The following is a 12,991-nucleotide window of genomic DNA, read 5'->3' as shown; positions in this document are numbered from 1 at the left end:
TAGTCCGGAGACCGCCCGAGACCAAAGCCTTTAGTAGTTGCAGGTCGGAAATGATTTAAATCTCGATCAGCGTCGTGCTCACCGTACGGCTATTAAATAATCTGGACTGCCTTGAGCTCGGGTCACGGTGTGCAGGAGTTCGTCGGTCATCATTCACCATGACTTACGATCCAGAGAGTGGAATGGCAGACGCCAGGGCCGATGCGCCCGTGGAGACAGGAAAGGAGCATGAGGCAACGCAAACCACTGTCAAAGAGAGTACACTCGTCTATGATAATTCTCCCGACCCCAGCAGACGGGATTCCTATCGCCCCACGAGATTACAAAGTAATTTGACCATCGTCAGCTGTGTGAGTCGGAATATACTTGGCGGGAGATGCATAGAGCGATAGCTGATAATTCATTCAAGTACATCGCCAATTTCAGCGATGGATTCCAAAACAGTCTTGCCAATCCTACCAATGTCATCTTCAAAAAGCTACTAGGCACGAATGGATATCCCTCTGAGATGCAGACGCGTATTAGCAATTCCCTCTTAATCGGTGCTATCTTGGGTGTCCTCGCCCTAGGATACACATCGGACATGTTTTCACGACGAGCCGGGTTACTATTCACCTCTGGCCTCGTCGCGATCGGAACACTGATGTCTACACTTGCCCTCCAAGTACATCCGACGCACAACATGCTCTGGTACTTTGTGATTGTGCGAGGTATCGCTGGTTTCGGCGTTGGCGGCGAGTATCCCCCAAGTGCAGCAGCCGGAATCGAGGAATCAGACGATGTAAGGCAGAGACCAAGTTACCTTCACTTATTTATGGGACTGATCAACTAACAAACAATTGACTAGTTCAAAAGAAAATACCGAGGACCACTATTCGTCTCCTTCACGACGTTAATGGCGACCTCCGCTGCGCCCATCCAGATGATCGTCTACCTCATCTGCCTCATCGCCAGCAATGAAAACCTCCCAGTCACCTTCCACGCCTTATACTCGATTGCCACCATTCTACCAGTAATAATCATGATCCTGCGTTTCTTCATGACCGACTCGACATTATTCCACTACTCAAACTTCAAACACCAGAAACGTCCCCTAAAGTTCTACCTGCTCCTACTGAAACGCTATAAATGGCGTCTCTTCACGACATCCCTCGCCTTCTTCCTTTACGACTTTATCAACTTCCCCAACAGCATCATGTCCAGCACCATCATCAACTCCCTCGTCAAGGACCACAATATCCGCACCACCGCAATCTGGCAGGTCATCCTCGGCGCCCTCCCCGTACCGGGCGTGATCGTAGGCGCCTGGTTAACCAACGCAATCGGACGCCGATACACCGGTATACTAGGATTCGCCGGATACATGATTCTCGGATTCATCATTGGCGGCACATTCCCCCATCTATCAAAGAACATGCCCGCATTCGTGGTTCTGTATGGTCTACTACAAGCCTTAGGTCACATGGGACCTGGTGCCACGATCGGGTTGATCTCAACAGAGTCATTCCCCACCGCGATGCGTGGAATGGGGTACAGTATTGCGACGGCGTTTGGAAGAACTGGTGCTGCGGTTGGGACGCAGTGTTTCACGCCGTTGCAGGAGAGGGCGGGCAAACAGTCGACCTTCTACCTGGCGGGTGGTGTTGCTATTCTTGGGATGATTGTGTATTGGTTTCTGCCGGAGAGTAGTGAGTTGAACTTGGAGGAGGAGGATCGGGAGTTGAGTGAGTTTTTGGCTGAGAATGGCTTTCCGATGGAGAAAGCTTGAGAGGGTTTGTGCCACTGTTTCTCGAGGTATTGGTGTTGATACTAGGGCATGGTGTGGGCTATGGTTCGATGTCTTTTGGGACGGTGGATGTAGTATATCCACCACGTCAACAAGTCCTTCACGGAAATAATGAGTAATATTATACCCGCTAGATTAAAGAGAGAAAGAGAGAGAGAGAGATAGCACTTTATGTTTGTCATATACCTTGATGTAATGAAGACACCATCGTCCTTGCAAACTTTTTAGAAGCTAAACTAAATTGCCAGAGAATATATCCAGTCTCCAAGTGACACACGCGACCCAAGAGACACTATCTAACAGATCAACCTGAGGCTATACCCCCGATATATCCAATAAAGTCTCCAACAACCCATATTCCAACCTCAACTACCACACTACTCCCTCCGGCGCACCCGAATCGTGACATCTAATTGAGGAATAATAGTCTGACCAACAACGGAATTCACCGGTCTCTTATCCAACGGCTCAATATCATAATTCACCAATATATAACCAATAATAAGTTTCATCGCATGAGCCGCAAACCACCGACCAGGGCTACACAAGTCAGCAGACCATCATCCTTCAACAAACAAAGTATCAAGTCAATAGACCAGATAGGATAGACAACTTACCAAGAATGCCGCCCATGACCAAAAGCCAAGAACTTTTCACTTGTCACAGGAACCAACATAGCCTTCGATTCCTGGGTGTCATTATCTATAGAAAGGAACCGGAAAGGCCGATATTCGTCTGGATCCTCATAGGTCTGCTCATCACGATGAACACCAACCGCTGCTACAGCGAGCCAGGTCCCACGAGATAGGAATTGCCCGTCGGGCAGTGTGATGCCTCCTTTTTGGACGACTCGTCGAGAAAGCATGCGATCGGATAGGGGACTCAGGCGGAGACTTTCGCGAATGGTGCTTTCCATGTGAGGCATTGACTGTGAGATGGGTTGGGTTTTATCCCGGTTTGTAAATGCGGCTTCGGCTTCTTGACGGAGGATATTGTAATATCTGCGGTCTGGATCGGAGCTTAGGAGGTCGAGGAAGAAGTTTTCTGTCATTGCTATGAGGACGTCGACGGGGAGGAATACCTGTGGATAAGTGAGCTAAGTGCCATTTTTATGGTATAGTGAGAAATAAATTCCTAGTAGAGGCATTCACTCACAATAAGGGCAAGTCGAACTATCAAAGCGCTGATATGTACTCTCCGCGTCGGGTTCTGGCTCATGGCCAGATCAACCATCCATGTAACCATATCTGCTGGCGGAGTCTCTTTCTTGATTCTGAGGCATTGTATGCGTTCCTTGAATGTCGGATACAGATAAATAATAAGACGTACCCAGTAATAATAGATAGGAAGACCAGCAACAATACCAACAACGGGTTTAAGCGGCCAGGGGACTAATTGAGACACGAAAAGCATCATGGCCCCCGTGACACGCGTAAAGATCTTAACATAGTAGACAAATTTCGGATTTCTGCAAAGCGAGACTCCGATGAAGAGCCGCAGACATATCCCAAATATAATCCTGTCTAAAGCTGCAGTGAGATTAACCTCTTGCCATGCACTGGCGCCAGGATGGCCGAGCACTTCATCGGTGATATATCTCAGTTCATCTAGAAATACATCTTCGGTATTTGCAATATTTCGGGTAAGATCGTTCCGGACGGCTCTGATCAGTTCGAGATGGTCGTAATTGTCGAATGCCGGGGCGAGGAATGGAAGGGCGTGGACATCTTCATTGGCTTTTTCGTGGGACAAGATGGTTTCTGGTTGGCTTAGGAGCCATGGGATTTGTTCTGGTGGTAGCAGGACTTGCGGATAGAAGCTCGGGTTGCAGATTGCGAATGGTTCTGCTTTTTTGGAGAACTAGAGTCAAGCACAAGGATGACACGTTAGCATGTACATTAGAAAACTGCTTAACAAGTGCCATACCTCTCTATAGCCATCCTCACTGGATCTGGACCCACTGTATTCCTTGAGGCTTAACCTAAGAGCAGAGAAAGGGCCACGAGGAATTGATGGCCACCATCGCATAGATGATGGCAACCAGAGATATCCAAACCAAGGACATAGCAGAACGAAAAGCAGCAGACAAAGGGAGGCGACTAGAATCTGCCCTGTTAAGCTGGTTGCCATATCTGCGATCTGCATTCTAACTGTGGACGGATGGGGTTTTCAACCTCGATAGAGCATTTGTGCTATCAACGAATGATGTACAAAGACATGGGCATGCGTTAGATACCTTCCTCGAAGAAAGGATCTGACAACGGAGAGAATAATCTGCCGTATGGCACATTTTGCTATTGAACAGCTAAGGTTGAAGTAAGCTGACACGTTCACCAGAGCCACCGGAAACTAAATTCCAAATGGGGCGCTCAGGAGTACAAAACCAAATTCAAGTGCAATCATATGCTATCCATTACTACGGTAGAGATGAGACCCTGTGGTCTCCCTTGGATCCGGGCTTGGCCAGAAATTATCAAATACGAACCTGCAGTGTAATGATAGGCGTCCAATGACGACAGAGCGTTGGTAATGCACTGATACAATGGCTTAAGCCCAATGCTATGCATCCACCTGGCCGAAAGACAAGGAAAAGTGAATGAGGGACTAACTGATGGGTGAAGGGAGAGGGTGTTCGTATGACTGAAGTCAGCACGAGAACGCGGCTACATTCCACCAGGCCTCCAGATAACCTGCACTCGTTACCAATTCAATTGTACCATGAAATATTACATTTATTGGATTTAAAAGTGTGGGTTAGTGGTATTAAGGCGGCTCAATGCCATACCATAGACAGGCAACTCATGTATATCCTCCCATAGCATCCACAATGATTGGCGACGAGTATACCAGCGTCAGTGCGGGTTTCAAATCGGCCTTAGCAGTATTCTGCGTCGCTGTGTGCTTTCTTCTACTATCTCCGTGGATTGCTTACGCGAGATTGCCAACATCCATGAAATCGCCTATCAAAGTAAAGGGACCGTTATCAGCGCTTCGAGCATGCGTGAATGAGATCACCGCCGGAACGAAAACATCGACAAAGGGATACGACCTGGTGCGTACAGTTAACCTTTCCACGTATGAGAAGGTTTATGCTAACATCATCGGGTGTACAGCATTCCAAAAAGGGACAGTCATTTGCAATGCTGAATATCAACTTTCGCCCTCAGGTTATCCTACCTCCGGAACATGTTCGCTGGCTAGCCACCCAACCAGAGGATATCCTCTCACATGCCAAGGCCAGAGACGATGCTGACGCTCTGGGGTATATCTGGCCACTGTTCGATGTATCAGCTCTGCACTCATTCTCCAAAGTCCTCCAGAATGATCTTACTCGGAACGTCACACAGACAGAGAAGGATATCTTGGAAGAAGTGCAGCACATCATGGATCAGCTTGTCAGCGCGGCCGACACGTGGAAAGAAATGAATATGGTTCAGGCTTTCGAAAGGATCATGTATCAGACGACGCAGCGCGTGTATGTGGGACTTCCTCTGTGCCGAGAAACCACGTATATGAGATACGTGAAAGGATATGCCCGCTCTTTGGGGACTGCCATGGTATTCGCAGCCCAGCTTACACCTTGGCCCCTCAGACAGGCTACAGCCCTGCTCGCAGGTTTGCCGGTTTACTACTATGTCCTTCGGGTCCGATCTTACCTGTCCCCGCTATTCAAGGAACGGATGGAGCGGCGGAAAGCGAACGGGGGGACGAAGGAGGATTTACCAGAAGACGGGCCAGGAAACCTGATTACCTGGATGTCAAATGGCGTGCTTTCCGGGGTTGGGCCGAAGTCGGTCAGCCCCAACGAAATGGTGACATGGCTTGGAATTCTGGTAAGTAGTTCATACGACCTAGTGACATTCTAATCCACACCGTCGTATTCCAAGATCTTAAACTGATTATGTACAGGTTCTGTTACCAACGGATAATCTCTGGACGACATGCACAAATGTACTTCTTGATCTGCTTAGCTTCGCGTCCGATCACGCTTATCTCCATACCATCCGTGAGGAAGCAAAGACGGTATTCGCTTCAAGCAGGAAGTCTGGTAAACCCGTGTCACATGGATTGCATCATATTGATAGCGCAATTCGGGAGAGTCTTAGGATGAATTCGTTATCCCCGAGATCCCTCCATCGCCAGGTTGTACGTCGCAGGGGTGTTGTGCTACCTGACGGACAGAAGGTCCCTGTAGGGACTTGGCTGTGTGTTTTATCCGGGAACATCCAGAGAGACGAAGACTTTTACGATGATGCACAGACCTACAAGCCATTCCGTTTCGTTCCTAAGCTGGCTGAGTCTGGAGGCGACAAGGCACCGTTGTTGCCTTTGACAAATGAGAAGTATCTTACTTTCGGCTATGGTCGACACGCCTGGTAAGTAATTGAAGTGACTCTTCCACTTTGGCTACACTAATCGTGCTTCAGCCCCGGGCGATGGTTTTCATTCCAGATTATGAAGATCGTCATTGCCTACATCCTCCTGAACTATGACATACGGCCGCTGGACAAACGCCCGGACAATATCAAGTTTGCAGATCTCAACATACCCCACCTATCCCACATAATCAAGATCAAGAGGATAGCAGAAAGCCAGTAGTGCAGCACTATTGGATAAGCGGACAGGAATGCGGTGGTTTGCACGAGCAAGCAAGGGGCAAGGCATAGACAACTTCATATAGTTTGGCAACCCAGCTTTCATAACTACAGTGTATCTACTTAGCTTCCGATAGGTTTAGAAAAAAGAGAAATACCAGGGTTTCTCTGTATTGTATGATCATGCACTAGGTAACGCCTCTCAAGAGGCTACAGGTAAAGCCTCCATCACACAGCAGTAGTGATGGTTACAGCGCATATTCGTATCCGTGTAGGCCTACCCTATACAATGTCTCAGGGTCAGCTTTATGATTTCTCGTCTTAGCCCGGGTTCTTAGACTTTCAACCGCTGGGCAATGTAACGGTACTCTCTAGATTCTTTCACGTAATCTATACTTTTTGAGAGAGAACCCTCCGACCAAGATATGCTTGCCCCATGGCCCAACCATGTGAATACAATCACAAGGTCCACTTCATACGTGATCTCTAAACTATGTGCAGTATCTTAAGACCAGAACATTGATATGGCAGTATTTATCACTCAATCACACATGTCGGGTGGTACAATAGTAAGTCGGCTGGCTGGATCTCAATATGATCGGCAGCCGATGTACCACACGGTATCCATGAACCGGAATATGCTAACCGCAATGACTTTCCGATTGAAGCCGGAATAAACAGTCAGTTCTCCAATCGGTCCCGTATTCCAGTTTGTGCGAGAGACAGCCGTAATACAAAGCATTGTAACCATGAGATCTAATGTGTTATGTTCCACAAGGGACCTCACTTGGTAGACAATACCGAGGCCAACGCCTCAGATTATCACCAATGGAAGAACTCAATTCAGTGTGAGTATAGAAAGGACAGGGAAAAGGCGATATAACACTGCCACTAATGCATCCACAATCACAGTAAGGAACACTAACTGCGGATCAATGCTTATTCTGTGGGTCTATGTGAGAGGATGCATGACGGCGGGACCTCCAGCTGTAACATATAGCCTAACGGTGGCCTTAGGTGATGGGAGGATATAGCTCCCTGTAAGACTCGGGGTTCATATCCTCCAATAGGACCACAGAGATGCTATGAATACAAGCGCTTCTGGACCTTTGGCGCTCTCGGTTCCGAGCGATCTGTACGGGTCCTACTAATATTCCGTTCGTATTACATGCAGACGGATGAAAAACTAGCAAATCTGACTATACGTATGCGATAGATCATGGCCATACTACTTCTTGGTTTATCCCGATTAGGTCCCAATATGGACTTAGCATGACGCATTGAATCTTAGAGGCTGAAATCCAACTACTGGTTTTGGTGGGCCTGATCCATAATGACAGGATAGGCCAAATGAAACTGGGCTTACAGTATACCGATATTTACATAGAGTTCTGTATTAAGGCGCATGGCAATGATACGCAATCTCTTACTGTATATAGGGTTTTCCCCATAGAGGTCAACATCACAATTTGCCATAATCATTCAATACAAGTCACGGCTTGGTGGCTCGGGCCTCATTTCCAGCCCGTTACGGAATCCCAAGCAAGAAGTCCAGAGATCACGGAGAGCAAAAACTTATTTTGCAAATCTTGCAGCAAACCAGTCACGCGCAGAAGTCAACTTATGTTGGCCTTCCGGTCGACCCAAGTTCAACGCCGTGGTTTGCTTCAATTGCCTGGCGGTATCGATCTCTGTGTCGTCCGGCCCGAAGTATCGGCCACCTGTCAACTGTGTGAAGCCAAACATGAGTTTCACATCCTCTAGTTCCTGGATTCCATGCGTATCAAAGGCCTCCCACGTCGGTAATATAGGCTGAAACCGCGCCTTATGTCCTGTAACCGCGGTGAAATCCGCGACAACTTGTTCAAAACTGCGAATATCGCTGATACCGTGAACGAAGTGACCGTTCCATCGACTAGGATCCAGAAAAATACCATGGACGATATCTCCGAAGTCGTCCGAGATGCTTAACCATGGAACGTGTTCATCTCCTCCCCAATAAGGGACTTTGAAAGTAAGGTATCCTTCGTCATCAGTAAAATAGGGAAATCCTCCGAAGACTGGAGCTACCTCTTTGCCAAGGAAGTTCTCTAGAAACCATCCGGCGCCAATAGGGGTGAAAGTCTCGAAGGAGCCAAGGGACCTTGCGTATTGCTCAATCTTGTTCTTCACTATCCGGGAGTTAGTCGTATCCTTCCGGTCAGTAATCCTGCGATGAAGGAAGACTTACTGTCCATCGCCTTCATTCGCACTTGACCATTTGTCATCTCTGTGCAAGGAGGACCAGAACTGAATACGAGATGTTTCACGCCATCCTGAACAGCAGAATCAACGATTATCTTGCCCAAGTCGAACTCCGTTGGCCCACCCTCAGTGGCAAAGACCTTAATACGTCCGTTAACAGCTTGGGTTTGCCGAGGTATCATGAGAAATACACACCTTGTCATCAGAGTTGATATTGACAAATGCTCCCCAAGAGCCGCTAAATGCTGACAGCATCTCGTCGCCCCGAAAACCATCCCCGTGAACAATCTCGGCACCGAGAGCAGCAAGCTTTCGGCTGGCATCGGACTGGGGGTTTCGAGTAATTACACGTACTCTAAAGTCCGGACTTTGAAGCAGCGAATGAGCCACGGAACCACCTTGCTTGCCTGTACCCCCGAAGATGGTGATGAGCTTACGATCTGAGCTCATGATGAAACGGTGTCAGGGAGTCACTGTATTGAGTAGACAAAGCCTTGTAAGGAATAGGTAGATATGATGAATGAGAAAAGCAGACTGGGCTGGTTTCCGGAATGCGAACTTGCGCGTCTGGGCTTGCCTTTATAGATATCTGCCAACCCTATAATCCGCGTTACTAGCAGCAGGCAACACCATTACTCAGTGAACTGTGGCATCAATCGAGCTGCGTTAATCACATCCCGGGCCATCTCAGTTGGACCCCAGGGGGCAGCTCGTGTCATCATGTAATTAAGTTGACACCACACCCTTACCTGCATGAATCGTCGGCTTCCACATTTCATAGCCCTTCGCCATTGGCTTGCAGTGTTTCCCACACCACTTACAGACCATACATAACGCGATACAGCGGTTTCCCATGCAGATGTGAGACATCTTCAATCCAGGATAATGTCTTACTGGGCGGCCTGTTGGATTGGACTCCTTGCGCAAAGGGCCTTCTCTCGGTTCATCATGCCGTAATGGTGTACTGCTGACAATTTTGACAAGGCATTTAATGTAAAATGTGGCAAAGCACTGGACGGTGTATATAAACAGCTCCTTCCAGGGCTACTTGTTGGCTCAAAACAACTCCCTTCTCTGCCTGTCAATAGAACATTCTATTACCAACCTAAAACAGACGCCTTCGATGCCTTCTCAAGTTTTGACTCATGAGGAAGAGTATGACCTGGCTGTACGCCAGGGAAAGGGCCTTGCCCAGCAATTCTTCGATCACGTTTTGCTCAACCCTTCTACTGTTGCTGTTGTTGATGGTGATACCAGCTTGACGTATCAGGACCTACATGTGCGGGCTGCAGTGCTCGCCCGAGAGCTCCGACGGGGGAATCTGCATTTAGAAGAGCCTGTTGGTGTTGTCGTGCAACATGGAATATTAGATGCCGTTGCTCAAATGGCTATCCTGTATGCAGCGGGTACTTGTGTTCCCATGGATCCAACCCTGCCTGACCTGCAGATCAAGGGTCGACTGGACAGATTACAGGCAAGATATATCCTCGTCGACAGGGCCAACCAGCATCGAGATCTACCATTCCACCTCTTAGCTGTCGATGAATCAAGCGCGTCGTTCACCAAGAGCACGTATGTCTGGGACAATGAAGAGCCCATGCAGACTACCTTAGAGCATCGCACCCACATCATACATACGTCTGGTACTACCAGTGAACCCAAGGCCGTTCAAATTGCGGCACGCTCTATTCTGCAGGTAGTTTTCCATGCACCGTTCGAGCCTCTGTACCCCACCGATAGAGTGGCCCATGTCAATAACTCAAGCTTTGATGTCTCCCTTTTTGATCTCTGGGCACCACTGTTACGCGGAGCTTGCATTGTAGTTGTGAGCAAGATTACCCTGCTCGATCTAGAAGCCCTTGCAGCTTATATAGATCGACAGAGAATTACAGTGATGGCTACTACCACCGCCATTCTCAATTTAGCGGCGTCGGTATACCCTCGTGCATTCGAGAAGTTGCGGTTGTGTTTCATCGGAGGTGAAGCCGCCAACATTTCCGCTATCGAGACTGTTTTCCAAGCAGGGCCACCAACAGAGCTTATCAACGCGTATGGCCCGACTGAGTGCTGTATATTTTGCCTTGCACACAGAGTGACCATCGCCGATGTCCAAGCTGGAGGGGTCAGTATTGGAAAGCCAATCGGACGCACTATAGCTTATATTTGTGACGAAGCTGGTCAACCAGTGCCGGATGGGCACGAGGGCGAATTGCTTATCGGTGGGGCAGGTGTCTCACCAGGATACATCAACCTGCCCGACAAGAACAGAGCTTCCTTTGTGGCTATTGAAGGCAGCGACTGTGAGCGGTTCTACCGAACAGGGGATATTGTACGCCGACGGGTGACAAATGGCCAAATTGAGTACGTTGGGAGACGGGACCATCAAGTCAAAGTTCGCGGGTTTCGGATTGAGCTCGAAGCAGTCGAGTCTGCGATTATGAAAACTGGGCAATTTTCTGAGGCAGTAGCGTTGAAGGTTGAAGCTGGCTCCGAAGGGGCAGGTTCGATCCTGGTTGCCTTTGCAGTTGCCCTCTCTGGAACCAAGCCTCACGCAGTCCTGAGTGCCGTGGATATGCTGAAAGCTGTCCTGCCGGACTACATGGTCCCCAAAATTGAGCTCATCTCCAAAATGCCCGTCAATAGCCATGCCAAGGTTGACCGAAAATACCTCGAGCAGCTATTCCGCAACCGATGGGCCGAACAGCATATCGATATTGACAATCAAAACAGCATTCGCGGGAAACTTGCCAATCTGTGGGCCAGCATATTGGGTGTACCTGTTCCCCCTTCCAATGACAATGCCGATTTCTTCCTTCTTGGTGCTACGTCCATGCAAGCTTCCTTGCTTATCAGTCGAATTCAGAAGTCCTTTGAGGTTCAGGTGTCTCTTCTGACTCTCTATGATAATAGCAGCCTCATCGGACTGGCTGGCATAATTGAAGAACGCATACTGGGTACCCAGGAAAGCTTTTGCAAGGAGTCAGAAAGGCACATGTGGCTTGAAGATAGCAAGCTTGCAGACAACCTAGTTCCTCTGTCGGGCCCTCCGGTCGATTGGTGCCGTGACACCGAGGGACGGGTGTTCTTAACCGGGGCTACCGGTTATGTAGGCTCCTTCTTACTCGCCGATCTACTGCGTCAGCCGAACGTGCATCAAGTCGGATGTTTGGTACGGGCTGTGGACCCCGCAACTGGCCTTAGACGTTTGCAAAATGCTCTGGCAAAATATAATCTATGGGAGAACGGGTTTCGTTATAAGCTGTTGCCCCTCTGCGGTACCCTAGAAGACAGGTATCTTGGACTGGGGCCGGATAGGTTTGAGGAAATTGCCCACTGGGCTAGCGTTATTTTCCACCTCGGCGCCCGAGTTAACTACACCCAGCCTTATTCATTGCATCGTCCTGCGAATGTCCAGGGCACGGTTAATGTTCTGCGCCTGGCATGTGCTGGCCGCTCCAAGGCGTTGCACTATGTTTCCAGTATCTCTTGTTTCGGCCCAACGGGATTCATTACTGGCACACGGACCGTTATGGAAAATGAACCTCTTCCGCGACACTTAGAAGCCCTTCCTTATGACCACGGATATGCTCAAAGCCAGTGGGTGGTGGAGAACATGTTGCAACGTCTGATGGATAACGGGTTCCCCATCGTGGTATATCGACCCGGCTTTATTACAGGACATAGCCAGACGGGTGCTTGTAATCCCGATGACTTTCTCAGCCGGTTGATCATTGCATGCGAAGAGATGGGATCCTATCCTCTTCTTCCGAACCAAAGGAAAGAATTCGTACCCGTGGACTATGTCAACGCTGTTATCCTGCATATCGCCTCGTCAACCACTACCGCTATAGGCCGGGTCTACCATATTGTGCCTCCAAACCGAGACCTGTCATTGGATATGAATGACTCCATGGAGTTAGTTGGCTCCTTGGCCGAGGGAGGCGGTTCTTCCGTGCGCGGTGTAAGCTACCAGCAGTGGGTCCAGGAGTTGGACAGACAGTCCCCGGAACGGCTTCGGCCATTACAACCCATGTTGACGGAAAAGCTATACCAGGGACTCACTCGGTGGGAACTGTACGAGAACATGCCCGTGTATGACACTACCAACACCAGACAAGTGCTCGAGAGCTACCCCGGCGGTCTCAAGTTTCCCGTGTTAGATTCTGACTTGATGCAAAAATATATCCGTTACCTGCAAAATCAGCCAATGTGTCCGAAAGAGGAAAATTAAATTGAATGGCACGGACAGTTAAGACACATGCTAACCTTCATCCACAACACTATTGCTTTCGTTGCCGAAGATTGTATAGATGCTGATCTCGGGGGTATGCTTGCAACGGGCCGATTATATTTGGGTTTGGGGGGG

The 12,991-nt window shown here is 48.9% G+C and overlaps 5 protein-coding genes across 5 annotated transcripts; 3 read left to right on the top strand and 2 right to left on the bottom strand.

Annotated features, from left to right (window-relative positions):
* Window positions 1-158: 158 nt before the first annotated feature.
* Window positions 159-1,768, top strand: BDV27DRAFT_152086 (major facilitator superfamily domain-containing protein; the record flags this gene model as incomplete). Its single annotated transcript, XM_032071488.1, has 3 exons — window positions 159-350; window positions 410-781; window positions 848-1,768. 3 exons carry the CDS (start codon window positions 159-161, stop codon window positions 1,766-1,768), a joined length of 1,485 nt encoding a protein of 494 aa, XP_031933573.1.
* Window positions 1,769-2,163: 395 nt separating this feature from the next.
* On the bottom strand, window positions 2,164-3,916 carry BDV27DRAFT_140409 (cytochrome P450; the record flags this gene model as incomplete). Its single annotated transcript, XM_032069650.1, has 4 exons — window positions 2,164-2,326; window positions 2,404-2,882; window positions 2,942-3,646; window positions 3,713-3,916. 4 exons carry the CDS (start codon window positions 3,914-3,916, stop codon window positions 2,164-2,166), a joined length of 1,551 nt encoding a protein of 516 aa, XP_031933572.1.
* A 697-nt stretch (window positions 3,917-4,613) lies between these two features.
* Window positions 4,614-6,458, top strand: BDV27DRAFT_169038 (cytochrome P450; the record flags this gene model as incomplete). The annotated part of the gene is made up of 4 exons (XM_032074930.1): window positions 4,614-4,838; window positions 4,900-5,619; window positions 5,696-6,162; window positions 6,214-6,458. The coding sequence occupies 4 exons, from the start codon at window positions 4,614-4,616 to the stop codon at window positions 6,383-6,385; spliced, it is 1,584 nt and encodes a 527-aa protein (XP_031933571.1). The 3' UTR covers window positions 6,386-6,458.
* A 1,305-nt stretch (window positions 6,459-7,763) lies between these two features.
* Window positions 7,764-9,411, bottom strand: BDV27DRAFT_61745 (NmrA/HSCARG family protein). The gene is made up of 3 exons (XM_032077108.1): window positions 8,821-9,411; window positions 8,612-8,765; window positions 7,764-8,552 (listed from the first exon to the last, which is right to left on the bottom strand). Exons 1-3 carry the CDS (start codon window positions 9,073-9,075, stop codon window positions 7,957-7,959), a joined length of 1,005 nt encoding a protein of 334 aa, XP_031933570.1. The 5' UTR covers window positions 9,076-9,411; the 3' UTR covers window positions 7,764-7,956.
* A 337-nt stretch (window positions 9,412-9,748) lies between these two features.
* BDV27DRAFT_152082 (non-ribosomal peptide synthetase) lies at window positions 9,749-12,856 on the top strand (the record flags this gene model as incomplete). The annotated part of the gene is made up of 1 exon (XM_032071487.1): window positions 9,749-12,856. The coding sequence occupies one exon, from the start codon at window positions 9,749-9,751 to the stop codon at window positions 12,854-12,856; it is 3,108 nt and encodes a 1,035-aa protein (XP_031933569.1).
* Between the last annotated feature and the right edge of the window lie 135 nt (window positions 12,857-12,991).

The sequence above is a fragment of the Aspergillus caelatus genome (assembly GCF_009193585.1).
Source record: "Aspergillus caelatus strain CBS 763.97 unplaced genomic scaffold BDV27scaffold_3, whole genome shotgun sequence".
NCBI lineage: Eukaryota > Fungi > Ascomycota > Eurotiomycetes > Eurotiales > Aspergillaceae > Aspergillus > Aspergillus caelatus.
This window is presented reverse-complemented; position numbering and strand designations above follow the sequence as displayed.